The sequence below is a fragment of the Aythya marila genome (assembly GCF_965140915.1).
Source record: "Aythya marila genome assembly, chromosome: 16".
NCBI lineage: Eukaryota > Metazoa > Chordata > Aves > Anseriformes > Anatidae > Aythya > Aythya marila.
In genome coordinates, this window is record NC_139057.1 from 3,622,285 (window position 1) to 3,649,470 (window position 27,186).

The window sequence follows — 27,186 nt, forward strand, 5'->3', positions numbered from 1 at the left end:
GGGTGGCTTCCCCTGGGTTGTCAGAGGCATCTCCTGCCCACCACGCTCAGTTCAGTGAGCTCTGATGGTTTTGTCTCCCGTGCTAGGTCACCGTGAGAGCAAACACTGGGTCTGATGAGTTCCACACATCGGTGCCGTGCCCATCTCTCTGCGACGGGCAGTGGCACACCATCACAGGTGAGGTGACAGCTCTGGGGTGCTGCTCCCCTCCTGCTGCTCTGCTCATACCTCCTAGGTGGAGCCTGGGGCCCCTCCTTGGGTATTTAAACCCCAGCTCCCACCTGCATGCAGTTAATCAGGGAGATTGTAGCTGCAATTAAGTGATTTCCTAATTAGAGCCCTTGCCCAGTCTCGTTAGTGCTGTCAGACCTGGTGAGCCCAAGGGACGGGGCGTTTACCAGGTCACAGAGCCACCGGCAAGGCCAGGGCCGTCCCGGGACACTGCCAGGCCAGCCGCAGGCTCAGCTCCATCCCACTGGGGGTGAAAGGCTGGGGGCTAAAAGGCTCGGTTGGGTGCAGGTTGGGCCAGTGGGTTCAAAGCCTGCAACGGGGCCAGGTGACTGAGCAGGAGCCCCACCTGCCTGGGCTCAGCCTGTAATGCATTTGCCATCGGGTGAGTGCTGAGGTTTTTGCACCGGGGCCTGTCTGGGGTGGGGGTCACAGCCCCTGCTGGGGGAGGGCAGCTCTGCTGTACAGGAAAATGCCCTGCATGTTTTGTAGCTGCCTACAAAATGTTTTGTAGGCAGCTGCAGTGCCACAAGGCAGGTTTGGGGGAGGCTCTCCTGACCCCAAGCATTTCTCAAGCACCATGCCAGGGCCTCTGACCAGCTCGGTTTTGCTGTGCTCCAGCACTGGCCGGTGGTGGTGGACTCGTTCTCCAGGTGAGGAGGCAGCACTGACTGACTTTGATTTCTTTCCAAGTTACCAAACGGAAAAACGTCCTCCAGCTCGACGTGGACACGGAACGAAAATACACAATGGGGCCCAGCCAGCCTCCTGCACCCAGCACAAGGGCGACCTTCTACTTGGGAGGGCAGCCAGGTGAGGGGGGAAAAATGCAATCCAGAACAAAATTCCCTGAAGTAATACTCCTGCTCTTGCAAATAAAATGTCCTTAACCCCCTGCCCTGCTACTAGCCCCACTAATGCTTGGTTTTATTTGTTCCTCCAGCAGCAACAGAGCAGGCCAGCACAGCGCCATCGTTACCTCCCCTCCCTCACTACGTGGGCTGTATGAGGAATCTGCTGATCAACCAGAGCCACGTGAACCTGCAGCAAACCGGGACCGTCAGGGGCTCTGTGGGCCTTAGGGGCTGCCCCGTGCTGTAAGTGCACCTCAGCGTACAGCCTGGCTGACAGACACCGCCCCGCTCCCTGGGCCCCCACCGTCACCTCCTCGTTGCCATTAGCTGTGGCCAAACGTACCTGACCTGCAGCGAATGCAGCGCGAGCCTCCAGGCACCAGGCTGGGGCCAAAACCACGGAGGGGCCACGAATCCACGGGGAAGGAGGGCAGGGGAGGAAGGTGGAGAGAAGGGGGCACTTTAGAGGCATTTTTCACAAATATAACCAAAAAGTTGGAGCGGGATGCGGAGACAGCTCCGACTCCTTCCCCAGTGGTCCAGCATCTGCAACAGGACTCGTGCTGACACAGCTCGTGTTAGGAGCAGCTGTCCCTGCTGAACGTGGGCTGAAGCACACAGCAGCTGTGCATCGTGTCCCGAACCCTGTTCCCTTCACCCCACCCTCACACCGCACGTAGGTTTAGGTCACAGAACACTTGAGGCAGTTAGTAACAGTCACAGGCTGTCTTCTGCTAAAGGCTGGAGGCAGCTTCTGGTTTATAATGCAATTAGGACAAACTGGATTAATTCCGTCACTTTTGTGTTTTTATAAGCAAGGCCGCATTTAACGCTGCCCCCAAGGTCAGGCTCAGTTCACCTGCTGCCGCTACACAAATAAAGAGCTCTGCAAGGGCGGGGCCTCAGACAAAATTCTGCTCTCAGAATTAGCATCTGCCTATCAGATTAATTTATAAGATTTAAAAAAAAAGAGGAACAAACTAGGCTGGAAGAACTGCTGAGCGAAAGCAGGCCGTCACAGCCACCACGGAGCTCTCTGCAGTTACATTCAGCTCTTTGCTACCACTGACAAAAGTCCTGTTGTACGAAGCAAGAACCTGTTGTTTGAAAGGGAAGTACTGAAGAAAGGTTACCTCTGTCCGGAGTGGCGATGTCACTTTGCCATCACCTCCCCTGCCACCAGCTGCCGTCTCCCATTCAGCCTAACTCACTCCTGTTACAGTGCAGGCTTCACTTGAACACCACACCTTTTCTCCCAAGACACCTAGTTCACTTGTGCACTTACACATCATTTATATATTTGTGTGTGTATATATATCTAGCCACCTGGGGACAAAATCTTGCTTCTGAAATGGACTTATAACTTATATCATATTGTTTTTTATGAGGGGTAAATATTGTAAAATGGGTTTTTAACATGTCCATCTTCAATGTAATTATGACCTGTTTTTAAGTTGTAGTATTAAAGATGGTCTTTGTAAATCACTGGTACATACTTTGGAGTCAAATAAAGTTTTATGTTATTCTCTTTCATTTTCCTGGTGAAGAGAAAGAATGAGACTAATGTAATAGGACTAATCCCCACCTCAGGGAGCAGCACAACAAGGATGCCCTCTTTGCATTTACCACAAGCAGTACTTTAGCATGTACTGCTTAAGTGCAGGTCAGACAGACTGAGAAAACAAAACCAGTATGGCAGATAAAGAAAATTCCTTTATTTGTAGATTTATATAAGCATAATATGAAGTTAGTAATCCTACTGCAGTTGCTTAAGTTAGTATCTAGGATATCTGTAAGGAAGAGCAAATAACTTAATCTAAACTCATATCTTCCTCTTCATCTTTCTTGTCCTTAGAGTCTCCTTCCTTTTGGTCTGACTTCACACTGTTCTGCATTGCTTTGGCAAACGCTTCTACATCTAGAAGTTAAACACATTAGTTACTTTATTTGGCATTTTCTGGAACAGAATTCATTGTCTGCATGAGGTTAAGTGTCATTAGTTGGAAAGCAAACCCTTGCTCAACAGTGAGAGCCTAGTAGCAGAGAAGAAAACATTAACACTCATGGGCCATCCCGTGCACTTTGGGATTTATGCAATTTAAGCTTGTACACAGGCAGACCTAAGCACTGAATTACTTCCATCATGGAAAAAATTCTAAACATTCCTCAAGAAAAAGCGGTGCATTCCCCCTTTCCCAGTACTAAAGGCCCAAGCTCTGAACTTGTTTTAGCTGACTCATTGATGACTCTCACAAAAATAAAGTATTGCTTAACAAGCTGCCTGACATCTCCAGCCAGTTGGAGCCCTTTCAAGAAAACACCCAGAAGGCTGCTTGGCACATCCCTCTGCAGAGCCCTGAATTCTCTAACCCCAAGCCTGACATCAGCACCGTGGCTGCTGCACAACACCTGAGCCACACTCGCCCTTTGATTTTAAGACCAGCGGTGTAAGAGTCAGCTTCTGACAGTTGCTCAGAATCGTTACCTTCTGCAGTCAAGGGCTATGTATGGGCAGTGCAAAAAAAACAACACACAACACAAAACACACACACAAAAGAAAGAACCAAACCCAACCACTTCATCGCGTTCCCCACAGCACTGGTACGTACCTCCTTTATTTGCTGCATCTACTGCCTCTGCAGGTAAGCCGAACTGGCTCATTAGTGGGCCGAGCTGTCCTGAAGCTAAGGCAGCGCTGAACATGCTCAATGCCTGTGAACAAGAGTCAGGAGCATCAAAACCAAGCTTGCATCATGCTTCTGCATCACCAGGTGTCTGTGGCTACTGTGCAATAACTGTGAGGACAGCAGTCCCTGGCTGTTTCCACTCCCTGTTTTGGCACGTTGACCACATGGCCCACCTGGGAGCAGCCTCTGCCCTTTTTAGAACAAATAAACCCAAAACAGCAACCCAACAAACTGCACTGGGGCCAGGCTTGGAAATGCCTCTACACCACAGGCCCTGTGAGCATTCTGTAAGGAGGAGCAGTGGTTGTTCTTGAACAACTACATGCCAGTAAGCCCAAGTGAACAAGCTGTACTGGACCGAGCAGGAAACAATCAGAGTGACGGAACCTCCTGGCACCCCAGCACGGGGATGCCCAGTTTAGGTGCAGGATGCGCTGTCAGCAGGTCACTGCTCAACAACAGCCCTCATTTCTGAAGCCCTGTCTGCACAAGACTTGCCACGGTTTAAGCTAAAAACATTCTTTAGCCAATGGAATTTTGCATACTGACAAATTTCAGTCACTGTAAGTTCAGGCTGGCCTAAAATACACGTTTAATCTGAGCAGTACATCCAGTCTTGGAATTACATACTAGTGTTTCAGGAGGGAAAAAGGAAGTAGTGCTATAAACATCAGCCTCTCTTCCCTTCTATGTATTTGTTCTAATGATTGAACTTTAAAGGGACTGCTTACAGCCCACTCTGACAGGCAATAGTGAATTTGCTGCTACTCTGCTGTCATTTGCCAGAGAGCATTTATAACAATGGCAAAGGTAAAGCCCAAATCCAAAAGAAAGTAAAAAACAAACAAACAAAAAAAAAACCTTTGTGATCTGCCCTTGGGTGGCCACAGGCAGGATGAACCAGTGCTCCACTACATCATGTCCCTCCTCCCTCTCACTTCTACAGATCAAATTCCTGCTCTGAGCAGTGGCAGAGACCTAAAAAAGCCAGGCAAGACGAATCCCAGGGGACACCCTAAGAAGGAGGGAAGGAGAACTGCGCCCTGACCGCTACCTGCTGGAACTGCGGAGATGTCAGCGTGTTCTGGATCTCCTCTGCAGTCTGCGGCAGGGATTCCCCGGAGGGAAGGTAAGGCATCAGCCGCTCCTGAACTTCAGCGTTGGCCAGAATGGGAGCCATTATCTCGGGAGTCAGAACAGTTGCCAGGTCAACTAGGAAGAAAATAAACAGCTGGCTGTTAGACTACAGACAAACCCCACATCTTGTCATATAACCAAATGTTCCAGCAGAGTACTGAAAGGCATTTAGCACACTGCTGCCATCCTCCCTCCCTCTCTCAGTTCTGGAGTGAGAATAAGATTCCTGAAGCAGCCAAGAAGATCAGCACTCAAAATAAATAAATATATAAACATTTAAGAGAGCTTTCAAACCCATTTGGAACAGGACAGGACAGTAAAAACAGCTCTGCCTGGCCAGAACCCCGCTACCTTGCTGCCCTCCTGCTCCAGACGGCACGTTCATGGTAGCTAAAATGTTCTGAAGGTCGCTCAGCTGGATGGGCTGGGTCGGGCTCGTGGCCGAGCTGGTTCCGTTACCCGAACTTGGGACGGGGCTCGGGCTGGTCACGGAGGCAGCCGCAGGAACGGACGGGGCAGGCGTGACGCGCGTAGAAGAAGTCGTGGAAGATGGTGTCACAGCAGCTGACTGGCTGCGAGAGCTGGAAAGACAATTAGAAAACCAATAACCTCATTTCAGCGAGGTAACAAGCAGTCTTAGTTCCCATCATTTTTCCCTTCAGTTGGCCACGATTCCTCCCACTTAAGCAGCAGGAATTCGGAAGAAGTTCCGGACTGGGAGCAAAGGGGCGCCCTACCTTGATGAGGAGCTGCTGGTCGGGGGTCCCCCACTTCCAAGCAGACTGGCCAGCCCGGGACCTGTCAGCGCACCCAGCCCACCTTCCGCAAACATAAGAGAAGAAGGGGTTTAGAGATTTGTTTCTTTTCAGGTTTCCCGCACCTCTCTGGTCCAGAGAGGTCACTCTTGTACCTGAAAGGTTTTATTGCTAAAATAAAGGAGGGGGTGAAAGAGCCCAGACCAACCCCCACCCACCGCTCTGTAATTAAACAGCTCTCGTTTCCTGAGCTTGCATCCCCGTTAGAAACCTGCCTTACTTGCACATTTTAGAAATTACTCAATTTCTGGATGTACACAAGGATGAAATGACTTTGGTTCGTGCCGTACACGCGTGACTGTTGCAACAGAGCTCTCTCTCTCTCTCTCTCCCTTTATCTGCTAGCTTCCAAAAATCCAACCGGTCCCTATATTTTAAAGCCAAGGCTCCCAGAAGACTGCAGAGGCAGCCCCTGAGGCACCACCGCTGCCTCCCCCCCACACCTGCAGTTTTTGCAGCTTCACACCTAACGGAGAGATGCAGCAGCAGCACCAGCAGAGTCCTTCAACACCCCCCAGGCAGAGCCAAGTGAGAACAACCCCGCACAGGACCAAAGTGCTCCCAGGACAGCGACCGAGAAACGCAGCAGGAAACCACCAAGAAACCACCACCAGACCTTCAGCCAACGTGCCAAGAAATCAGCCCAGAGCCTCCTTCACCCACACCACGTCCAGCCACCAGGGAATTGCTGCAGCCCCGCAAACACCAGCTGAGGAGCTGGGGAGAGGCTCAGCTCCTGGGTGCAGCGGAGCTGTCAGTGACCGACTGTCCCCTACAATCCCTCTGAGCCATGATCACCAAATGCCCCGTTCGCCACACGCCTCCCATTCGGTGCCTTCTCACACCACACAGCTGCTTGGACGCACTTTTCTACCCTGCCTTCATCATCCAGCTCCTGGGAACTTTCTGCAGGCAGGGAGGGCAGAACAGCAGCGCTCTGAGCACCCCGATCAACAGACCGCAGGCAGTCAGAGCAAGCTGCAGCCACCTGCTGCCCTCGTGCGCTCCGTGCTTTGTACAGGAGTGCTCCTGAAGCGTGGAACCCAGCCTGCAGGGCCTGCCCTGTGCTCGCTCCCACAGCAGCAGGAACACCAGGGTAAAAAAAAACAACCAGGCCGCACCTCGTGCTGCTCTGCCCAGCTTGGCCTCGCTCAGAAAAGTTTACCCAGGAGCTGCAACAGAAGCAAAGTCCCAAGAGATGCAAACCAGATGTCAGAGAACCCGATGCTACCCAGGGAAGAGATCCACACGGACTCACCACAACCACTGCCTGCCGAGGCAAGCAGATGGCTCTGAGTTACGTGTCGAGCTGTCTTACGGCTAGATGTAAAGGCAAAGAAAGAAGAGCTGCTGAAAAAACGTGTTGAAAATAAGAGGAAGGAAGTTTCAGGAGTCACGTGAAGCTCCAAGAAGGAAGCAAGAAGGTCTTTTCCAAACACATCCTAGGAAGTCAGAACCTTTCAACGCTAACGTTAGATTTGCATCCGAACATCCCACCAGCGCCAGATTTGTATCTGAAGCCTACAATTAATTACACTACTGCTAGAGCCACAAAGATGGACTTTGGAGCTTACGCACAGAACCTCAGTCACTGCCACCTGCTGCTAGGTATTCCTTTGCCTTCCGGGGTCTGATTTCTCAGTAAATGCTCTGCTGGCCTTGGAGCACAGGCAGCGCTGAGAACACCGCTGCAGTGACTCCAGTGCCCCTCTCACTCCCTTCAGGAAAAGCAGAGCAGTGGTTCAAGCTCTCCCCAGAAGAAAAAGCCCTAAGCTGAGCTGTCCTCTTCTGACTACAGATTGCTGCAGGGCGGGTGCGCTCCAACCTTCCTCATGAACTCCACTCTGCACACAAATATCCACTGGATCAGAGACGATGCAAGCCAGAGCCCACAGCTGGGATGCTCACCCAGGAGCCCCTGGTTTTCAGTTCCTGCTCCAGTGAATATTTAGGAGGAAGAGGCAGGGGTTTAAAAACAAGAACAACAACAACAAAAAGGCAGAAGATTCAGCAGAGCAAGGAGCAGAGCCTATGTTCCTTGCAGGCAGCACCCTAAGATGAGTGCCATCTGGATTTGGTACCCCTCATTTCCTGCCTTTTTTTTTTTTTTTTTTTTTTTTGCCCCACAGCTCACGTTTGAGGCAGGGCCTTGCTGCTTCTCACGTGAAAGAAGCGCTATTCAGCTCAATAGCACTACTTGAAAATACCGTCAGGTAAGATTTAACCTGGCAGGAGAAAATACCATTTTGGCATAAAGATATTAAAGCATTTTACCAAGTCCTCCTAAGCCCGTTGGTCCGATCAGCTGCATGAGCTGGTTATGGCTCATGTTTCCAAGAAGGCTTTGCAAGCCACCCTCACCTAAAAACAAAAACATTCTGAAACACAACATATTCACAGAGGTTTTTTTCACAGCACTCCGGCTCAAACAGCAGGAGATTAATTGGCATCACATTCTGTACGGAAAAAACAGTTTCAAGTGTTTACTGATTCATGATGCTCATAAAAGATAAATGCAACTTGGCTTCATAAAAAGGTAAGACTCCAGAGAATCTGCTGGAATCAAGCTCCTTCTTCTGGCAGTCTTAACTTTCAGCCTGCACCTATTACAACAGCGCAGTTTATTTTGCTAAAAGCCCGTTTATACTTCTGGCATTAACATTGTCCCCAACTCACCCTCCAAAGCCAGCAGGAATGTCTCAATGCCTCCCTAAGGAGCTACAAGTGCTAACTCTAAACAAGGGCCTCGCGTGGAGGAGCAGGGAACAGACTGTACCTCCCAGCGCTGAGAGCTCGTGGCCTCCACTCGCGTTCCCACCCAAAGCGCCGGGCATTGGGGGATTGTTGAGGTACTCGTTCACTTTGCGGCAGTGCTCCTCGTCCTTGTCAGTCTTCGGTTCCTGCAAGGAAGCCGCTCTTGGTACAAGGCGAGTTGGCAGCGGGTCACCCCCGGACCTTTACCGTTTACTTGCCACAAACCTGCATCCAGAAGAAGAGCCGCTTGGATCCCGCCTTGAACTTCAATACGTACACGCGGCCGGTCGTGCACTGCGGCACCCTCTTGAACTCGCAGTCATCGGGGAAAATGATCAAATCCTGGAAGAGGTGGCGGGAGGGAGGAGCAGGCGTCACAGGGATGTCACTTCCAGCCTTCCCGAGCCCCCTGCCCTCCTCCCATCTGTCCCAAAGCCCCGCGGCTCCACCAGCCCCGGGGGCCCCCCTCACGTCGGATCCCCTCGGGGGAGCTCCCTGCGCGGTGCCGCGGCCCGAGGCCTCCCCTGGACGCCCCACTCACGTCCTCCACGGTGCCCGAGGCGCGGTCCTTCCAGCAGAAGTGGATGAGGGAGTCGTCGGTCTGCTGGATGTACACGAGCCCTTTCCGTTTGTCCGGCGTCACGGTGCTGCCCTTCAGCGCCATCTTCCCGGCGCGGAACTCCACCAGGTATTTGCTGGACGAGCCCCGGGAGCCCGGCACCAGGCTGGGGAACAGCGCGCCCGAGGACATCCTGCGGCGATGGGGGGGGGGTGAGGGGAGCGCTCAGGGACCCGGGACGAGGCCGCCCGGCCCAGCCCCGCTCCGCCCTCACCGAGCCCCGAGGCCGCCCCTCAGGCCCCGGAGCCGCCTCAGCCCCCTCAGGGCCCGGCCCCGCTCCCCGCCCCCCCCCCGGTACCTGCCGCCGCCGCCGCCGCCGCCGTCTGCCTCAGGCCCCGCGCCGCTGCCGCTTCCTGCCCCTCGCGCCGGAAGCCCGCCCACGAGTGGGCGGGGCGGACGCCGCTCGGCCTCCCGCGGTTGGACGGCGCGGCTGTCACTCAAGCGGCGGCCCGCCCCTCCCCCGCCTGCTGTGTCATCACGGCGGGAAGATGGCGGCGCTGCCCCTCCCCCAACCCCCCCCCCCCCAATTCTCTCCCCCCCCCGTGAGGGGCCGCGCGGCCCTATGTGGAAACAGAGATGTTCAATAAAAGTCAATCAAATTCCGTTTATTAAAAATAAATCCCACTCAGGGAGCGGCTGGAGGGTGCACGGGGCCGGGCAGGGCTGAGGCCTGTGGTAACACCTCTGGGAGGCGGTTACCTGAGCGGTCCCAGGAGGGTTTTTTCTTTTTTACTTCCAACATTGGGTTTCAAACCGATAAGAAATGGGTTTCAGTTACTAAACAGCAGTAAATATTGCTGTTTAGTCCTGTTTCTTCTTCCTGGCTAATTTAGGGGATACACTTCCCATCTGCATTAATTTGGGTACCAACAATTCTGTAAGAGGCTGGTGTCTGGAAGCAGCTGCTCCCCCCCTGCAGCTAAAATCGCCTCAAAGACACAACTCAAAAGCCACACAATTAATTTTTTCCTCCCACCACAACTCAGCAGAAGCCCCAGCCCTGGGCACGTCCCTGGACAGAGGGCACAGATCACCACAGCTCACCCCAGGGGCTGCTCTCACCCCTCACCCCACAGGTCCCCCACAGGACACCACAGTGGGTGTCCCAAGCTGCGATTTAAATCGCTTTTTGCCCGATAGCATCACTGTGATAACAAAAAGGGACCTGGCCCTGTCCGAGCAGCAAAGCCAGAGCCATCCCCAACAGTTTTCTTGCCCTAGAACGCGAGTCTCACTTCACAAAAACCTCTCTCTCACCACCTAGAGGCCCAAAGGGAATTAAGTATTTATTATAATCTCTTTCTAGATGGTTTCTCTACATAGTCGTATTAACATATACTAACACATTTATCTTATATACAGTGTTTAATCAAGTTATAAAAGTGACATTCTTTTAAAAGGTGCAAAGTTATTAAAGTTTTGACATGTAAACTACTGAGGCGAGATCTGCATTTAAAATAAAACTTTTTCACTTTCAGAGCAATCACAATGTGGTTTAGGCATCCCACGGCTAGCCAGGCAAAATTTTTTTTTGGCAGCGATGAGAAAATATTTTGTTAATGCTTTCGATGAAGAACAATAAATTAAAAGAACAGATTTGGAACCAATCTGAAATTTCACTAAGAACATTACACTAAGGGAAGGGGAGAAGGGGGTAAAGACATGACTAAAGAAGTGTTCTTATTTTAGAAACCTTTCCAGTTCATTTTTAAATTCCATGAAAATTCTATCCTGAAGTTTTGATTAAATGTGTTGTTACAATTGTCTCTGGTTTTGCATAATGAAAAGGGTTTAGGTTTTTGAATTAGAATTACAACCTAGAGGAGAGAGATGCTAACCTGTACATTCCTTCTCAAAACCAGAATATTTCTTTAGCAATTACTCTTTTCCATTCTGGTAATTCTATTTATATGTATTGTTTTAGAAACATGACTCAAACTTTAAACATATTATTTAGTTCAAGCAAGTTTTAAACTCCCAGATGTTAAACTGGCTTAAACTGAATGTTTTCAATCCTCATCTAATATAAATGGTTCCCCAGTCAGCTTGCAGGGAGTCTGCAAGGAGGATTACAGTGCTTGGAACAGTCATTCAAATCCATTTTTTATAAAAAGGATGAAAGTGTTTTTATGCTGTCCCATACAGATCAGCAAGGACTTTTTAAACGTGTCTATGCATTTATTAGGAGAAAATACAAACTTACTGTCTGTACCTTATTACCATGTCTAGCTCGTGTGTTTGAAAAACTTGCAATCAGCTCAAAGCATGATTTCTGGCAACAGAATAAAGTTGCCATGAGCACAGTTCAGATTCAGCCCTTTTTATTGCCTTGAAATTTTACAATTTCTCCCATTTTTCTAATGAGGAAGAAAAAATCCCCCAAATTTAAAGTTAATCCAATCATTAGATGCATACTTTGAGATAAAAATGTTTCTCTGTATGTGCATTTTCTTTTGCTTTTTATCCTGTAGCTGGGATGGAAGAACAATCTACTCTTTCGATGAAACCACAAATGTGTTTAGGTGTCAGTTGGATTGATTCTTCCACATATTCCTCAAGGTGCTGATGCTCAACACCAGCAATTGCTGAATTTTACCGTAAACCTAACAGTAGTGTAGCCACTCTCCATTTTTGCCTAGTTACTCAATTAGAAGCTTTCATAAAAGAACAAGCTACCATAGGATTAGTTTTAATTACTGGACCTACTTTTTCAAGCCTCCTTTCCCCCTCTCCCCCCCAAGAAGTATACCACTTTGAAAGAAAATGAATGCATCAGTTCAGTAATTGATCTGTAGCTCAGTTATGTCCAATATTATCTGGCTTCGATGTTTCGATATGGAACAAAAAAATCCCACGTCTATGACATCACGTGCTCACAGAAAACATGTAAAAGGTATAACTATGCCACAGCTTTAAATTGATTCTGCTTTTTCACAACATACAAAACAGACATGACCTAATAAAGAAAAAACATGCAAACAAAAACATCCTGGAAATATGAACCTGTGTGGATATATATACCAAGTGCTTCCAAATAAAAGTTTAGTCTAGAAGCGTACACAGTGCCAAAGCTGCCAAAAGTAGTGCGGAAGATCTAAGCCTCCAAGTGGTAGCAAGCAATATATTTTACATTGTAACCACCTCTACATTCCTACAATTGCTTCTGAAGCTTCTCTTATTTTCAGAACAGCATTTGACTTCAGAAAAAGCACATAATTTTTAATGCACCTTTCTCTTCTCTTAACATATACTTTTATGTAATTTTATCACAGGTATACAGCTTAATGCTCACAGTGTCCAAAAATTGTGAAGACTCTGTAACAGACAACTACAGTTTGAGAACCTAAAGTTGTTTCTTGTTTCTCCAAGTCTTTGAATTATTAAATCATGTTGAGAGAGAGGGGCCAGGAGCTCCAATCCCCATAATAGTGCTACATACCGTATGAAAGTTTCACATGCATCTCTTCACAGGAACAGTACTAGATTTTATCACATTGGTACCATATCAACTTTTCATCCCTGCTCCAAGTTCAGAAGACTTCAGATTCTTCACTATTGTACTAAGAGGATATTATCTCTATTTTATTAAAGTTACACAGTTTTCAAGGATGTTATGAGCTCTACCAGATACAGCATACCTTCCTGACAAAAATGACGGTGGAAAAAAATGAAGAACCAAAGGTCCCTTTAAAAATTAGTGAAAACATGATGATTTCAGGTGCAGCTTTATGGGAAGAACGCAACAGTATTTAAATATTTGGCAATCCAACATTAGTGATAATTAAATCCTTGATTGTTGACTGATAGATGTTTTGTTAAAATTTACTTAGAAAAGCTGTTTTTTGCTATTAACAAAACCAGAGTAACTGGCTTAGAATGAAATCTAGTGATGTCCAGATGAGATGAGCAATTGGTTCCGTAATTTCAGTATATGTCTGGACAGTCTGAGAAATTTCTATCAAAATAGCCACCTGAGTACAGCCAATCTGAAGTCCCAGTGTATGGGTTAGTGCCTTGATGAAACCATCTGTGAAAAAAAATAATAAAAAGAAGGCAAACTGTTAGAAGAGCAGAAAGAAACAAACAAAAAAAAGACTTTGTTTCTTTCACAAGAACGTTGTTAAAAGACACTGGTATTTCTTACTGGAAAAAAAAAAAAAAAACACTCTGTAAATATTCAAACATGAAAAATAGGGCATTAAACTTCCTACATTTTCAAACAGATTTTCAAAGGCATTAACTGGAATTAGTCTGTAACTGATCCCCAGGCTTTGGAAACAGAACGTTGAATTCCATGAGATCATCGGAGCAGCCCAGAGTTCTTGCCTTTGAAGGAGACACCTGCAGCAGCTGGCTTTCAGCGTACACCTTACTGTACAGCACTGGCTCCTGAGAGGAACAGCCAGCAGGAACAGGAGCCAAATCATGCCTCACTGTGATGCACTCTATGACTGAGAAGTCACTTTATGCAATAAAAAATGCGATTTCTGAAGTAACCAAGCCAAGAAATCCAAAGGAGTTTGAAAGTAAAAGGTCCTAGAGAGCCACAACATGTTACTCAACTTCCAAGCTGGACAGAAATAGGTTAAAGAAGAGATGAGACTTAACTTTTTATTTATTCTATCAAAAAAGATGACCTCCATAGGCTTTAGAACAAAAAAAACAACCACCACCACCACCAAAAAATAAATACCAACAACCCAGCATTACCAGTTACTTATGACAGGTTGCAGCATTTATTATAAAATAATTTCTCTAGGACAAAATTATCAGCAATTTTGCCTTCCAGCTACATTATTTAAATGTTGACCCAGCAAATGCTTTAAGTGACACTACAAATTGTGCTGTCATGAAAGAAATCAAACACACGTTGTCTTGAATAAAAACATTTCAGGCAACAAAACCCCACCACTCCAAGCAGTAAATGCCCAACTCCCTCCTCCTTACCGTGTCTGCCACTCCACTTCGTCTTTTGCACGCTCCTTGCGAGCAGCTCTTTGTTTCTCTTCTAGCCTCTCTTTTTCTTTGCTAGCCACATCTAGCAAACATTTCAATAGGAATAGGTTATTTAGTAAAATTGAAACAAAAAAAATGCAGAAAAAAATGGAAAAGACTGCAGAGAAATAAAACACAGCTCGTTTAAACAAGAGAAGCCATTCGCTGTACACAATCTCACTCCACAATGACAGCTGCAGGTAGCAAATGTAAAACTGTCATTTCAGAAAAGTTGTGACTACAAACTGAAATTACGGCCTTTTATCTTTCAGAAATACTGCACGCAGACACCAGGGAAGAATTTAATCTACAATGTGCGTAACAGTGCTTTTTCCACTATTTCATCTTGTGTTCTTCCCAACAAACGTGAGAGCAGGACAGCAGGTCTGGCAGTTTTCCCCGAGTAAACACACATGCAAACACACTGTAACCCAGGGCAGCAGTCTCGGGATCCCTCTTGGACACACTTGCTCTCCCAGGCATTTCAGAGAGAAAACAGACATGGCACATTGTTCAAAAGCATACTCGTTAGCACAGAATGAAATAAAGTTAAAGCTGCTCTGGGAATGAGAAACTGAAGACAGTGTTCCTATATCCCTCCGGTCATCCCCCCCAAATTTTAGTAACGTTAAAGTATTTCCTCCAGCAAACACATACCCATGTTTCCGTTTTCCATATTCCTGATGTCTGGACGTAGCCGACAGTCGGTGGGAGCCAATATTGCTTCCATGCCCTTCTCTAGTTCATTGAGACTCACGGCAAAACTGGTGAAATTGTACATCTTAAAAGCAAATTAAATACAGGTTATTTTGGCAAAGTAGCACTAAGTTTCCTATACTGAATGGACACAACAAAGATTCCAAGAGAAATTATTGAGTCAAACCTTTTCCCTCTGGCTACCCTGAAAGCAAGTTTAGTCCCAAATAAAACTGACTTATTTTAATTTTTTAAGTGGAGAGAAGGCAGGAACAAGGAAGGGAAGAAGAGAATGGAAATCACACCTTTAATTTTTTAAGCAGGCTTTGCTGCAGAAGATCAAGATGCATTTTCCTCATGCTTGATACTTAGTACAGTGATTTAAAAAAAAAAATAATCCACACCTAAAACTAAAAAAGCAAGTCGTTTTTCTCAGGAAAGCAGACATCCTTTCCTTCATTCCTTTCAGAGGACAATATTCTGGGCTTTTTCAAGACAATAGCTAATTCTGTAAGCACCTGTTTGTGCAATTTCCAAAAAGTCTACTTGCAACTATGTAAGTTAACAGCCAGATGACAGTTACTGCACGTTTTGTAAGCCTGTCTCCCAACGGCAGGGTCAGCAGAAGGGAACATGCAGCCATACTTTAGCCACTCCAGGTGCAAAGATCCTGACAGATCAGACAAACAAATGACCCCAAACTCCACTCTGAAGCAGCTGCAGGCAGATCACGCATTCTGTCTCCTTTGACACAGGAGTGATGCTTTCAGCACAGGGATGAAGCAGACAGCTTGCCGTAGTTTAATTTTGCTGCTGCAGCAAGAACTGCCAGGATGTGTCAATAGGCAGGCTACAGATAGACACTTCTCCAGGGTTTCCTTTGAACATTGCTCATGTTCCCTGGGATGAGTCACTACTAATAGGAACACACAGACTGATGGAAACAGTTACCTGCGATGAGTTTGGTGGTCTACAATTTATCCTCCAAAGCAATTTGCTGCCTGGCACAAACTGCACGGTGTCTTGAACTTCTGGCATATCATCAGCCTCATCATTTTCAGATTTAATAACATCTTCACTCTGAAACAGAGGTAACATTTGGCAGGGGAACAGAGGGAAATTAGACAGTTTCATCTAGAGTTCTACAGGGTGATGGCCGGAGAACCCGTTCAGATTTGAGATGCTACTCTCGCTCCTGTACTGCTGCATCACCCTTCACATTTGCTTTTCCTCATTCTTTACACTGTTCCTCCAACTTTCATCTTAACTTCTTGCTTCTAATATAGAAGAGTCTCTCACCACCTATGTGCAGCTTCATCATCCATTAAAAAACATAACAGTAATGTCTTTCAGAAATGAGCTTCCCTTCTATCCCATGCCAGAGCTTCATTTTGTCTAACTACTAATTTTGCCTATTACTTCCTCAGGTTTAAATGAGTCAAGGCAGCAGTTTAAACCAGTTCTCATAATGGCATAAGAAAGATAAACAGCACACGCATGCTTTTGGGTATTGCTTCATCACTTGCAGAAGATTTGGATGTGGGATTGAAAAACAGATACGCTCCTGTTCCAATCTGATTTTCTATGATACAGATTCTATTAGCTGTTATCACTGCCACTTCTCTCACTACGAAGACTTGGTACTGAAGTTAAAAACATGGTGTCTCTCTCTCCAAGTTTCTTCGTTAGCAGACGCACTGCTATAATCCATAAAATCAAATGCAACATTCTTCACCAGGCTGCTCTCAGAAGGCCAAGTCACAGCAGACCTGCTCCCCGCTCCCTTTCATTGCACAAAACGAAAGGACAACAAAAGTGAGGGCTTGCAGCTCTTACAGGAACACAGTGATTTCTTAGGTTTCCAAGCACAGAAAAGCCTTTTTATCCCCACACTCTAGGTCAGATACGCATCTCAGAAGCTACTTGGACCTTTAAGAGTGTCATTGGAAAAGACAATTATGTCCTTGTAAATGATTCCTCCTGTCACTCACAGCTGCTGACTTCTGCCTAGGACCTTCGGTACAACTCTCTGCTACCAAGTGAGCCTTTACAGGACCCCCTGACATTAATGCAGGCTGACATTCTAACACTGCTTTTACTTCTACTTATTTTTCCTGTTCTTTTCTTGAAGTTGCTGCCACTTAAAATTCCCTGCTGTTCTTGGTGCCTCCGTGGAGGCAGAATAATTAATTCCCTAAACTAGGTGCTTAATGTGACAGAAGGCCTCACCAATTCCATCTACCTCAACCTAAAACAAGCCACTTCTTCACATCAGGACTCACACCTCGCCTCAGTGCATTTACATTAATGCACGTGCTGCCTAAATTGCACTAAGAACTCAACAGCTAAAAAAGAAAAAAAAGTCTATTTTCCGTGGTTGTGGCCAGCATTCCCGTTCTCAATGCTACAGTTAAAGACAGCCGTGTGTCAGCACGGGCAATCTCGTCGGGCTGGACTGTCACTTCAAAATGCTGCATGGGGGTGGAAAACAGAATGAAGAGTTTTATTTGATCACCTCACTATTTTTATTCCACTGTTCACTCCACAGACCTCAATCACTTTTGTTCTGGCTTTATCTATTTTAGGAAGAAAATACAAGCTGGTTCTGTAAGCAGTTAGAGGAAAGAAAGAGGCTGCACACAGCACGAACACAGTGGAAAATAACATCTTCCTTGTACAGCTGAAAAGCAAGCAGAGCACACACAAGTTAAGCATTCTCTCTGCACAGGATCAGGCCAAACAACACAAGGCTGTCAGGCTGTACCACCAGATGTGTTTTCACCTACTTGAACTGCACAGACCACAGATCACAGGGCAGCTTCCCCCACCTGCCTGAAAACTTATTTTCTGCATATTCGGTTCCTGCCATCAGCCTGAACCAGAGGAGAATCTGACTGTCTTAGCACACAGCCATGTTGTGAGAGTTCAGAGGATTTCACCACGAGAACGGATTTAAAACCACACCATCCAGAAGAGAAGAGGCAAGAACATTCTAGAGTTACAGCATCACTTTTTCCTCTCCCCTTTTATTTTCCTTCTGCCTCCTCTGACATGGCTCATTTGTTTTATTCAAAAACACCCCATTAAGTTAAAGAGGGCCTGTTTTATACACTGGAAAATAGCTCCATACGGTTAAAATTCTAACTTCAATCCTTTGGTTTGAGTAGACACTGTTCTAAAAGACTCTTTTTGACTACTTTCCATGTCAACATCTGGTTTACCGTCAGGCAGTTCCCCATCTAAATATAAATTCAGCAGGAAGGAAGGAAAGAAAGAGTTGATTTTCTTAAGATGAACAAAATATTATTATTTAAAAGAAGTCAAAATATAAACCTGCACCGTGACAGAATCCAGAGCAAAAAAACAAGGCCTGTTGTTGCTCTAGATTCCTCTCGTGAATATCTAAAAGAAAGTTCAGGTCTCTTAAACAGCGGCTAGTCACTCTTCAGTTATCATTTTCATTTTGTACGAATGACCAGGGTTTGCAAGACTTCTGTTGCCACTGGGCAACCCAACAGTCCTCTGCACCATACAGCATCTTGCATTTTTCTTCTAATGCTAAGGCTTGGGAGTAACTTGTCGGACCTGGTCTACACATGACGAAAAACCCACAGGTCTCCAGACCCCTTTGTTGTCAAGGCTGCCTGCATCACAAACTCTAGAAGGCTGCAAGCCCAACATAACTGATTTAAGCATTCTTTACTCCCTAAAGAATCCTTCATCTTACCGGCTTCAATTTCTTCTGCTCACCACCTCTCTTTTCATTCTTTTTGTAAGTCTCATATGTAGTGGGATCAGTGCACCATAAGCATTCTGTCCACTTGCCATAGATCACACACAGCTTCTTTTTGCTGCAGAGAGAGCGAAGGAGACTTAGCTTTTGCTTCTTATAAAGCCTAAGATGAGTCATTCAGATTCTAGTCTATATTAAATACACAGCTTCCTACTGTTGTATTTTATATTTCTTTGCAAAATTTCTTAGTAGCCAGATACCTGATTAACGCAAAGAAAACAATTCACCTTATTCTAGTCTTTCTGCTACGCAGTCTTGCAGAACGCATCCTCATGACTTAGTCACATGCTTTTTGTTACTGTTAAAACAAGTGTGGGTGCAGCGAAGCCAGCAGCTTACCATACAGACCCCCAGAGTCACATCACAGCTTCAGGTTTGATTAAGTACTTCCAATAACTGTATTCTCATTCTTTTAAACTGAAGATTGGAGCCGTGACTGTGAAACAGTGAAATCAATTGCAACTACCCTGCATATTCCCTGAATACCTTTATTTCAAATGACTGAACTGGAAAATTTCTCCTAATAATGCTTAAAATGCTTATCCTTGAATCAAGGAGTTTAAAATCGATGCCGAGAACAAATGATTATAATCTGCATTGCTAGCAACTTTGCAGTCACATCAGTTGTGGTCCAGCACTAAAGTAATGCCACGGTGCTCAGAAACAGAGAGGCCAACAGGCATTTATCACTTACTTTTTGTCCTGGATGTATCCCTCTACTCTGTGAAGCTCTTTCCCAAACAGTCCACACGGTTTAAAGTTAAGGACACATTTATCTCCAGTACTGTAGAGGAAATAAGCACGCAGTTAAATAAGCAAGCTCTGAGATACATTAATAAATTCCCTTTTTTTTTCTTTAACTACACCTTATTTTAGCTTTTTCTATGCAAGCACTGTGGATTAGTTATTCATATCATTATTTTTATTTAACCATGTTTTTTTATTTTATTAGGGCATTTCAAAATACCATAAAAAAATAAAAAAGAAAATGCACACAGGAAGACAAAACAAGCCTGTGAAAGCCAACTGAAAACATGACTGTGCTTCTGAATTTCATGCATATCTAAAATTAACCAAAAATGTAAGGAATAAAATGGAATACAGTCTTGCATACAGCTTAACATACACTATTAACACACCAAGGTTCAGGTTAACATCTGTTTACAACTAACTGGAATCAAATAAAGCTTTATGAATGACCTACACAGGGAATCTCGTTAATGGCATTCAAGAGTCACCTTGAAATTGCATGTCAAAAATTCTGAACTAAATATTTTACAAACACAAAGCAACATTATACGTCAGCATCTGAGAGGTAATCATGTGCAAATACTGTCTCCCAGGGAGGTTTCTGGCCAAGTTGCTACATTAAGCACAAAGCACACAGAGACCATCCCAAGTCTTACAGGTATGTGTGAATGCAAGAGACAGAAACTTAGATCTGATGTGATGAGAAGCATCAAACCAGCAGCCCTGCTGAATTAAAGCTCTAATCTACTGACAGAAAAACAGGTGCAGAATTAATACAGTTTTCATAAAATCCTCCCTTCTTACAAGAGGTCATTCTCTCTTTTATTTTCTGTAAGGTAAAAAGCTTTTACATAGGCAGTTGGCAGAGCAATTGACATGCTTTAAGTTCACATTTTCCTACTCTGCAGTCATTTTTCTGTGCTGCACCCTTAAATTAAGGCATTCTCTATTATTAAAACTAAAGTGAGTGACAAATCACAATCAACAGGTCAATCAACGGGAGGTCTACTACTGCAAACCTCCAACAATTATTCCATTTAATGGTTCTGGAGTTAAATCTAATTTCTGTCCATTGCCAATAAGGCTGAACGTGAATAGGTAACTCTCAAATGTAAAACCTTTGCAGCCCGTAAGCCATCTAGCCCTTTTCCTTCTATATTATGATGATACTAAGCCCAATCCAGTGAGTAGCTTGCATTTGTTAGAAGGTGGGAAAAAAAAAAAGTCTTCAGACCTATAAAGGTCTGTGCATATTTGAGAAAAATTAGAAGTATCTGCTTTGTAATGACAATGCACCAGCCCTATAAGCCAGCCCTCAGTCCCATGGTCAGCATTACCTGTGATTTACAATTTCTACTGTTCCATATTGTTCTAGCCACAGTTTACCAATAATTACATTATGTACACAACAGGTTGGATTTGTCCACGTGTAGGCTTCGTTATGTCTGTAAAAAACATAAGTAGAGAAATAAATCAGGTTCTTGAGCTTGAGGCGGAATGTAAGCCTTATTACAATTCTATTTGTGGCAAAATATTTAGCACTCCTGTGAACAGCCCACAGTTAACTTCAAAACAGAAAAGAAACAGACTTTTCTTTATAAGCCAACAATGTGCTGTATGTAAACATTAGTGTGAGTTCATAAAGTGATATCCCCTTTACTTTTCTCCCCATTACATAGTTGAAGTAGTCAGTTTTTACAGTTGCTGCACTTTTGATTACAAATTCCAGCTCAGCTTAAAGAGCAGCCCAGGAATACATCTTCATCTGAGCTTTTAAAGCTATACGTGACAGGTAACGCTCAGATGAGAACTGGACAGACAAAGCCTAACACTGTCTTCTATTCAGCTACTGCAGCAGCATTGCAAATTTTACCCTAAAGCTTTCTTGTAAACCTGTACCATAACCTAGAGAGGATCTTTTATTGCTGAAGATGGATGTCTGAGTCCTCCAGCAGAGGTTAGTCACCATCAGACCTGACAAAGGCACTCCTCGAGGGTCGGTCAGACTAACCACTCAGGCAATTTTTCATACAAACTGTGGGTGGTAAAGGCTTTCGAACCCAAGGAGTACAATAGGAGTCAGAAAACTGCAGAAATGGTTTCCACAAACACAGCATCAGTGTGTGAGGCCTGAAGGTGGGCCTCACCGAAGGCAGGTTTGGGGGGTGAGATTAACTTTTGTTTAAAATCAGTTGATTTTAAACAAACTGCACTACGTTCAGTCTCATAAGCACAATGTTTAAATGTCAAATTTATTATTCAATTCCTTCCTTCTCCCAAAGATTTACTGAGGAGGAAGAATCCAAAAAATGGAGGAATTTTCCACTTTTGTCGTTTTTTGTTTGTTTTGTAACATTTTGTAAAAAGCTTTACGAAGATGAGTTAACAGATCCTAAACCCTTAAAAAAACATTCAAAATGTTAAGTAACAGGAATCCTTTTATCACTAGCCTGGCAGCATCAAAGCCTCCTATTCTTATGCCTCTTTCAATACCGATAAAAGAAATACAAAAGTTACCTGGTTAGCAATCAACCCATCTTAGAAAAGCTTGCAAACTCTATTTTAGTACCAAAAACACAGAAACAAGTAGCGTCCTCTGTGACAAATGCCTTGTGCTTCTACTTCCATTAAGCATGGAGAGAGCACACATATTAAATATTTCCACCTGTCAGTTTTCAGCACAGAGAAAAAACAGATCAATGATGTCTGACTATTTTCCACAGCAAACTATCTTCAAGCATACTTTAGAATAATGACTACTCTTCAAGTGGAAAAAAAAACCCTGCATCGCACCAGCCTTAGTGTACATTTTTATTCATGAACTACTTGACAGCAAAATCTTGTGTAGCATAAAATATACCAGAAGACACTCATGCCCTGTGCAGACAAATTGAAACGTTCGTTTGTGCTGGAGGAGCGAGGAAGGTGTGTTTTCTAACACACCGAAAACAGTTGTTTTTAGCAAAAATACAGTACTTAACAATGACTACAATTTTGCTCAGGCCCCGAGTAATTCTCAGACCGCTCAAACCAACAGAGCAGGATGAATCAAAACATTAACAGGCTCAAAATTTGAGCTCAGCTTCTGCTACTAACCTGTGCAAATATTTAAAACAAGTGCTTTAGTTGTTTACACTCCGGTTTAAATCTGTACTGTGATTTGATTAGGCAGAGCAAGAATTTTAATAGTCTTCTACATAAAGGCTCTCCCTCCACTGAATATTCTTGCCAAGTCTGCATTCTACGTTGAGATTCATAGCTACTTCTACATTCCGAAGAAATTTCCTCTATTTACAGCACCATTTATATTCAAGACAAGCTCGTACTTTTGTAAGCTTTGGAAGATTAGATGCCAGCAGCTTGACAAATAAACTGTGCTTTCAAAAGAAACTACAGGAAGAGTTGATGCTTGATGCGGCAGTCAAGTTGCCTGATTATTGAAACCAAATGTTTAGAAGTTTCATAAGATATTTCAAAAACAACCTCAAAGTCAGGCCTGAGGAAAACTTTTGGAAAAGCACCTTCAAGTGTTCAATTGCAGAATGCTTGTTCCGTGATAGTACATGCTTGTGACCCATTTTGGAAAGCTCCAGAGTCTTTGTGCCACCAGGGCACAAAACAGCTTGTGCAAGGTTGCCTTATTTAAGACTGCTAGGCTTGTCTCCAATCAAGCATGTAACCTGGAAGGGTACTCATGATTTTACTTGGAAAGTGATGGTACACAGGGAATATTAAATAGATGATAGAAATCCTGACAAGTTCCTTGCATTCACCATCACATAAAGCAGCTAATCCGAAGCAGCAGTTCTTTTTAACCAAACATGCACGCAAACAATCAAAACCAGCAACAATATTTAAAAGTGAAACGAGTTTGAATAGCCTGGTAATAGAATTTTAGTTCTGATTGAATTTTAAGTGCCCTCACAGAACTAGCTTTCAATTGCATTCCATTTTAGGAAATGTTAATTTTCATGGTGCAAAAACTGGGTCAAATTGAAACAGCTACACAAGCATGGCACAATTCCAAAACCAGAGTTCTTAAATTAAGGAGTGAAAAATAACCTGTAAATAATTTTTTACCATCTCTTCAGCAAGAGATTTTCACATATTCATCAATGAAGAGCCAAAAAGAGGATATCACCTATATTTTTATTCAAGTTAAGTGTTAAGGATATAAGCATAAAAGATATTGACTTCTTATACTCACTTTAGAAGCTCCAAAGTAATTGTTCCCCGAGGCTCCGCTTCTATACTTTTTCCCCAGAATTTTAGTTTGGGATAGATTGATCCATGAAAAATAAAGTCCTTATTGAGGCCTTCAGAATAAAATGCACTAATAGGTGGGTGATGGCTGACTTGCTCAGATATAAACCTAAATCCTAAATCCTCCCTAGCAACACACACAAAAAAAAAAAAAAAAAAAAGAACATTAACCCCTAGATCAACCTCTTTTCTTTTTTTTTTTTTATTGTTACAGAATAAAAAAGTAACTTTTTTTTAAAAGGATTTTTAGATTACTCTGAAGGTGAGAGTTTCCCTTTTCTAGTTCCGTGACACTTTTACATTTAATAAAATGATAGCAATTATACACTTAATACTTTTTCCCCTTTAAACACTTCTTTATACAAAGAAACAATCCCCATTCAAACGCTTAAGTGGCTTTCTACCCAGAAAGGCTTTACAAGAAGTTTGACTGAAATAACTCTTGAAAACACTGAAACTGCTTGGGCAGCAGAAGATCTGACTGGAAATTGATTTCTTCACCATGTACATACCACCCATTTAAGCACACGGTAAGTCTCCCAGACTAACTCCTCTACCTGACCTGATCAGCAAAACACACTTTAAATTAGTTTAGAGTCTTTGGTCAGGTGTCTTTGGCAGAAGAATTTAGACCCTTTTTTTCTGAATAATTCAAAGAATATATAAACACAAAATTATTAGCTTTTATGAAACTTCTTAAATATTTAGAATTAGTTTGGGGAAAACAATTTTAGCTTTAGTCAGAAATATATGTTTGTAGATTTTTACTTGTTTCCCTGAATAAACACCTAAACTAGTTTGAGAGTGTGCTCCCACAAATAGCCTCAGCTCCCACTTTAATTATTACCTGGTTAATTCATAGGTTTCTCCTAACAGTGGGTTAAATGGTTTGCCAGTTCTCTCCCACTGAGAAGCTACAGCAGAAACTGCAAAAGCAGCTACAGCCTATAAGCAAATAAAAACACATTGGTATGAGAACAGTATATTAAACTTGTAATTTCAATGTATTTGTTGTATATTGCAGTATTTTATTATTCACACCAAAAGAAAGCTCTATATGCTTAAGGCCAAAACCTTGGTCAGGCACGCATCATTTCCAACATGGATGAGGTTTCTTGAATATTAGCAGATACAAATGAACCTTGGAATCTCTTTCAGGCTGGTAAGTAGGGATATGTACTACATACACAAAAACAAAATACAAGTAGTACATTTCAATTTCACTCATGTAAAACAGAGCTGTAAGCAACACCCAGGCCTGGTATCACAATACTCATTCAGTTTCTTGTTGTGAGGCTAGTACTACAGAATCAGGGATTACACATAACCATAGAATAAAAAACAGTTACTGGAACAGCAGAACAACAGCCAGTCTGGAGAAGAAGAATGGTGAAGTTTGTCTCTGTTACAACAATTTTTCATCCAGTAACTTAAAAATCACGGAGCCACTGAACGAATCAACTTAAAACGATTTAAAGCCAAGATCTCGTTTTCACAACAAATAAAGACATAACAGGAGCCACAGTGAAAGCAGTCCTGAAAAAGTTAGGGCCTTGTTCTTATGATAGCACCAGAGAAAAGAAATGCACTCCAGTCGATGTTTTTTAGAAAATGAAAGGTGACTGGGAGAGAGCAACTTCTAACCAAACAGAAGCTGGTAGCTGGTACTCACCTGCATTCTTTCCAAGGGGTCTGCATGACTACAAGCCTTATTAATGAGGTATATATGTTCCATATATTCTGTTATCCGCTGAAGGAAACTCAATGGCTCGTTGAACACAATGGGCATTGTAATCTTGGACAATTCCTAGGTAACAGAAGGATACGTTAGCTTTTTAGACACAATACTAAGTTACCAACTGAGAAGAATTTTGAAAAGTTGTGGGTTAATTTAGCTCATAGAATCATTTGGGTTGGAAAAGACCTCTAAGATCATCTGGTCCAACCTTTAAGCAGGACTGACAAGTGCACCACACTACCGAGTTCTACATCTACAAATGTCAGCGTAGCATTCTTCAAAAGACATTAAGCAAGGCTGTAGCATAACTCTAATTGCTATAGCTGGAAGGGGTTAAAAGCACTGCAGATACTTAGCAGCAACCTGAAAGAATAAAAAACCTTCAAAAATTGATCCAGCTAACCCAGTAAATTCAAGAAAAAAATTTACCTTCCGTTCTGTGTTCTTCTTAAAACAGAATAGGTTTAAATTTATGTAGATAGCAGCACTGATGTGTCAACCAGCTCATTAAAGGTATTTAAGTACCCCACATTCCTTTGAAAACCTCACGTACCTATTTGCATAAAATCTAACTATTTTAGATTACTGCAGGAAGCACAAATTCTTTTTCAAAGGAACAGTTATATAAAGAATACTATTTGAAGCGCTCTAACAAATTTTAGGGGCTTTATTAAATCCACCTGTTCCTTGCGTCAGTACGTTTCTCATTTCGCATGTGGATACAAGACAGAGACAGAGTTCAGGCAGATTTCCAGCTCCCCAGGTCTTACACCATATCCAAGCAAATCTGTTTGGTCGTTAAAAAAGTTGCACTCATGACTGAGCACTTCAGTCACAGCTTACAACTTAGGGGAAGGGAGAATGCCAGCAGATAGGAATAAAACATTTTCCTCACGTTGTCACAGGCAGTAAGGAAAAGCAACTCCAAACTAACTCGATTTAGTTCAAGCAAATTGTTCTAGCAGATGTGTACTCATCCTAACAAAAGGAGTTTAGACAGTGTATTTCTCTCTCTTAGAGGACATAAGCTAAAATGGCAAAAAATTGTCTGTTGCATTCACATGGTACTGCACTGGCAGCCCTAGAGAAGATATGAATGTAATTGCTTAATGCTTCCAAAAAGCATCTGTGGCAGCAAGACATCAGTGTAGAACACCAAGAACTACATTCTTAATGACTTCAGTCCAGTTCTTTCAGGACAGCACTAGAAATGCCAAACCATATGCTCCAACAGCTAAAGCAAGTAAGGCAATAGAGTTGCAGTTTCTTACAGGAAGAACACAAAAGGTACCAGGTATATTCTGTAGGCAAGTTCTAAGCAGTACAGTTAATGAGTTGAAGTTAGGAGACTTAACATCAGCATATTTCATCTAGACTAACTTACCAGTCCAATGCATTTTTTTAATATGCTCCACACACTAAAATCACTCCTAGAAAACATTGGGGCAGGTAATGATGTCCTGTAATTGGAAAAAAGAACTGTCACCATAAGCCCCTTAAACAACAAGATATTTTAATGTACAGGGACTCAAGTACTTAACAAAGAAAGCAAAGCATTAACCCACAGCTGACACAGGAAGCAGACAGGTGAAATCTGTGTTCAGTTCCAGAGAATAACCTCTTCCAACAGTGAGAACAGCAATGCCCCAAGAGATCATCAGCCAGCACGTACTCATTTCATGTTTATTAGGCAGTACCGTGTGCTTACCTGTGTCTCTTAATTCCATTTTCTTGAATCTCTGTCTCTCCGTTATGCTTTTCAGTCCTATTGCTTTGGTGCGGATCTAGATCGAGCATTTCTGTGACTTTGTGATTTGCTTCTGAAAAGTCTCCCGAAGAATTGTCAGAATCAAAGCC

At 43.8% G+C, this 27,186-nt stretch overlaps 3 protein-coding genes across 9 annotated transcripts in view; 1 reads left to right on the forward strand and 2 right to left on the reverse strand.

Moving 5' to 3' along the window:
- LOC309884339 (laminin subunit alpha-5-like) overlaps nucleotides 1-2,615 on the forward strand; it is a 32,419-nt gene extending 29,804 nt beyond the window's left edge. For 4 of the 5 annotated variants that reach the window (XM_082773201.1, XM_082773202.1, XM_082773204.1 and 1 more), the window contains 3 exons: nucleotides 87-177; nucleotides 922-1,041; nucleotides 1,172-2,615. In XM_082773201.1, coding sequence (XP_082629327.1) covers nucleotides 87-177; nucleotides 922-1,041; nucleotides 1,172-1,329 — 369 coding nt within the window. In that variant the 3' untranslated portion in view covers nucleotides 1,330-2,615. The remainder of the gene's footprint in view (nucleotides 1-86; nucleotides 178-921; nucleotides 1,042-1,171) is intronic. The other variant, XM_082773203.1, reaches the window with a different exon arrangement.
- Nucleotides 2,616-2,775: 160 nt separating this feature from the next.
- ADRM1 (ADRM1 26S proteasome ubiquitin receptor) lies at nucleotides 2,776-9,451 on the reverse strand. 2 transcript variants are annotated; one of them, XM_082773238.1, is made up of 10 exons: nucleotides 9,393-9,451; nucleotides 9,017-9,227; nucleotides 8,701-8,817; nucleotides 8,498-8,621; nucleotides 7,996-8,082; nucleotides 5,644-5,725; nucleotides 5,258-5,487; nucleotides 4,824-4,981; nucleotides 3,692-3,794; nucleotides 2,776-3,000 (listed from the first exon to the last, which is right to left on the reverse strand). In XM_082773238.1, exons 2-10 carry the CDS (start codon nucleotides 9,224-9,226, stop codon nucleotides 2,894-2,896), a joined length of 1,218 nt encoding a protein of 405 aa, XP_082629364.1. In that variant the 5' UTR covers nucleotide 9,227; nucleotides 9,393-9,451; the 3' UTR covers nucleotides 2,776-2,893. The 2 variants fall into 2 exon arrangements, with proteins under 2 accessions (XP_082629364.1, XP_082629365.1); XM_082773239.1 differs by lacking the exon at nucleotides 7,996-8,082.
- A 771-nt stretch (nucleotides 9,452-10,222) lies between these two features.
- The window catches only part of OSBPL2 (oxysterol binding protein like 2), a 36,341-nt gene continuing 19,377 nt past the window's right edge, over nucleotides 10,223-27,186 (reverse strand). For both annotated transcript variants that reach the window (XM_082773207.1, XM_082773206.1), the window contains exons 4-15: nucleotides 27,038-27,185; nucleotides 26,714-26,789; nucleotides 25,264-25,398; nucleotides 24,439-24,536; nucleotides 23,536-23,718; nucleotides 20,666-20,773; nucleotides 19,273-19,362; nucleotides 18,513-18,636; nucleotides 15,737-15,865; nucleotides 14,747-14,870; nucleotides 14,042-14,132; nucleotides 10,223-13,121 (exon numbers count right to left, since the gene is read on the reverse strand). In XM_082773207.1, coding sequence (XP_082629333.1) covers nucleotides 13,019-13,121; nucleotides 14,042-14,132; nucleotides 14,747-14,870; nucleotides 15,737-15,865; nucleotides 18,513-18,636; nucleotides 19,273-19,362; nucleotides 20,666-20,773; nucleotides 23,536-23,718; nucleotides 24,439-24,536; nucleotides 25,264-25,398; nucleotides 26,714-26,789; nucleotides 27,038-27,185 — 1,409 coding nt within the window. In that variant the 3' untranslated portion in view covers nucleotides 10,223-13,018. The remainder of the gene's footprint in view (nucleotides 13,122-14,041; nucleotides 14,133-14,746; nucleotides 14,871-15,736; nucleotides 15,866-18,512; nucleotides 18,637-19,272; nucleotides 19,363-20,665; nucleotides 20,774-23,535; nucleotides 23,719-24,438; nucleotides 24,537-25,263; nucleotides 25,399-26,713; nucleotides 26,790-27,037; nucleotide 27,186) is intronic.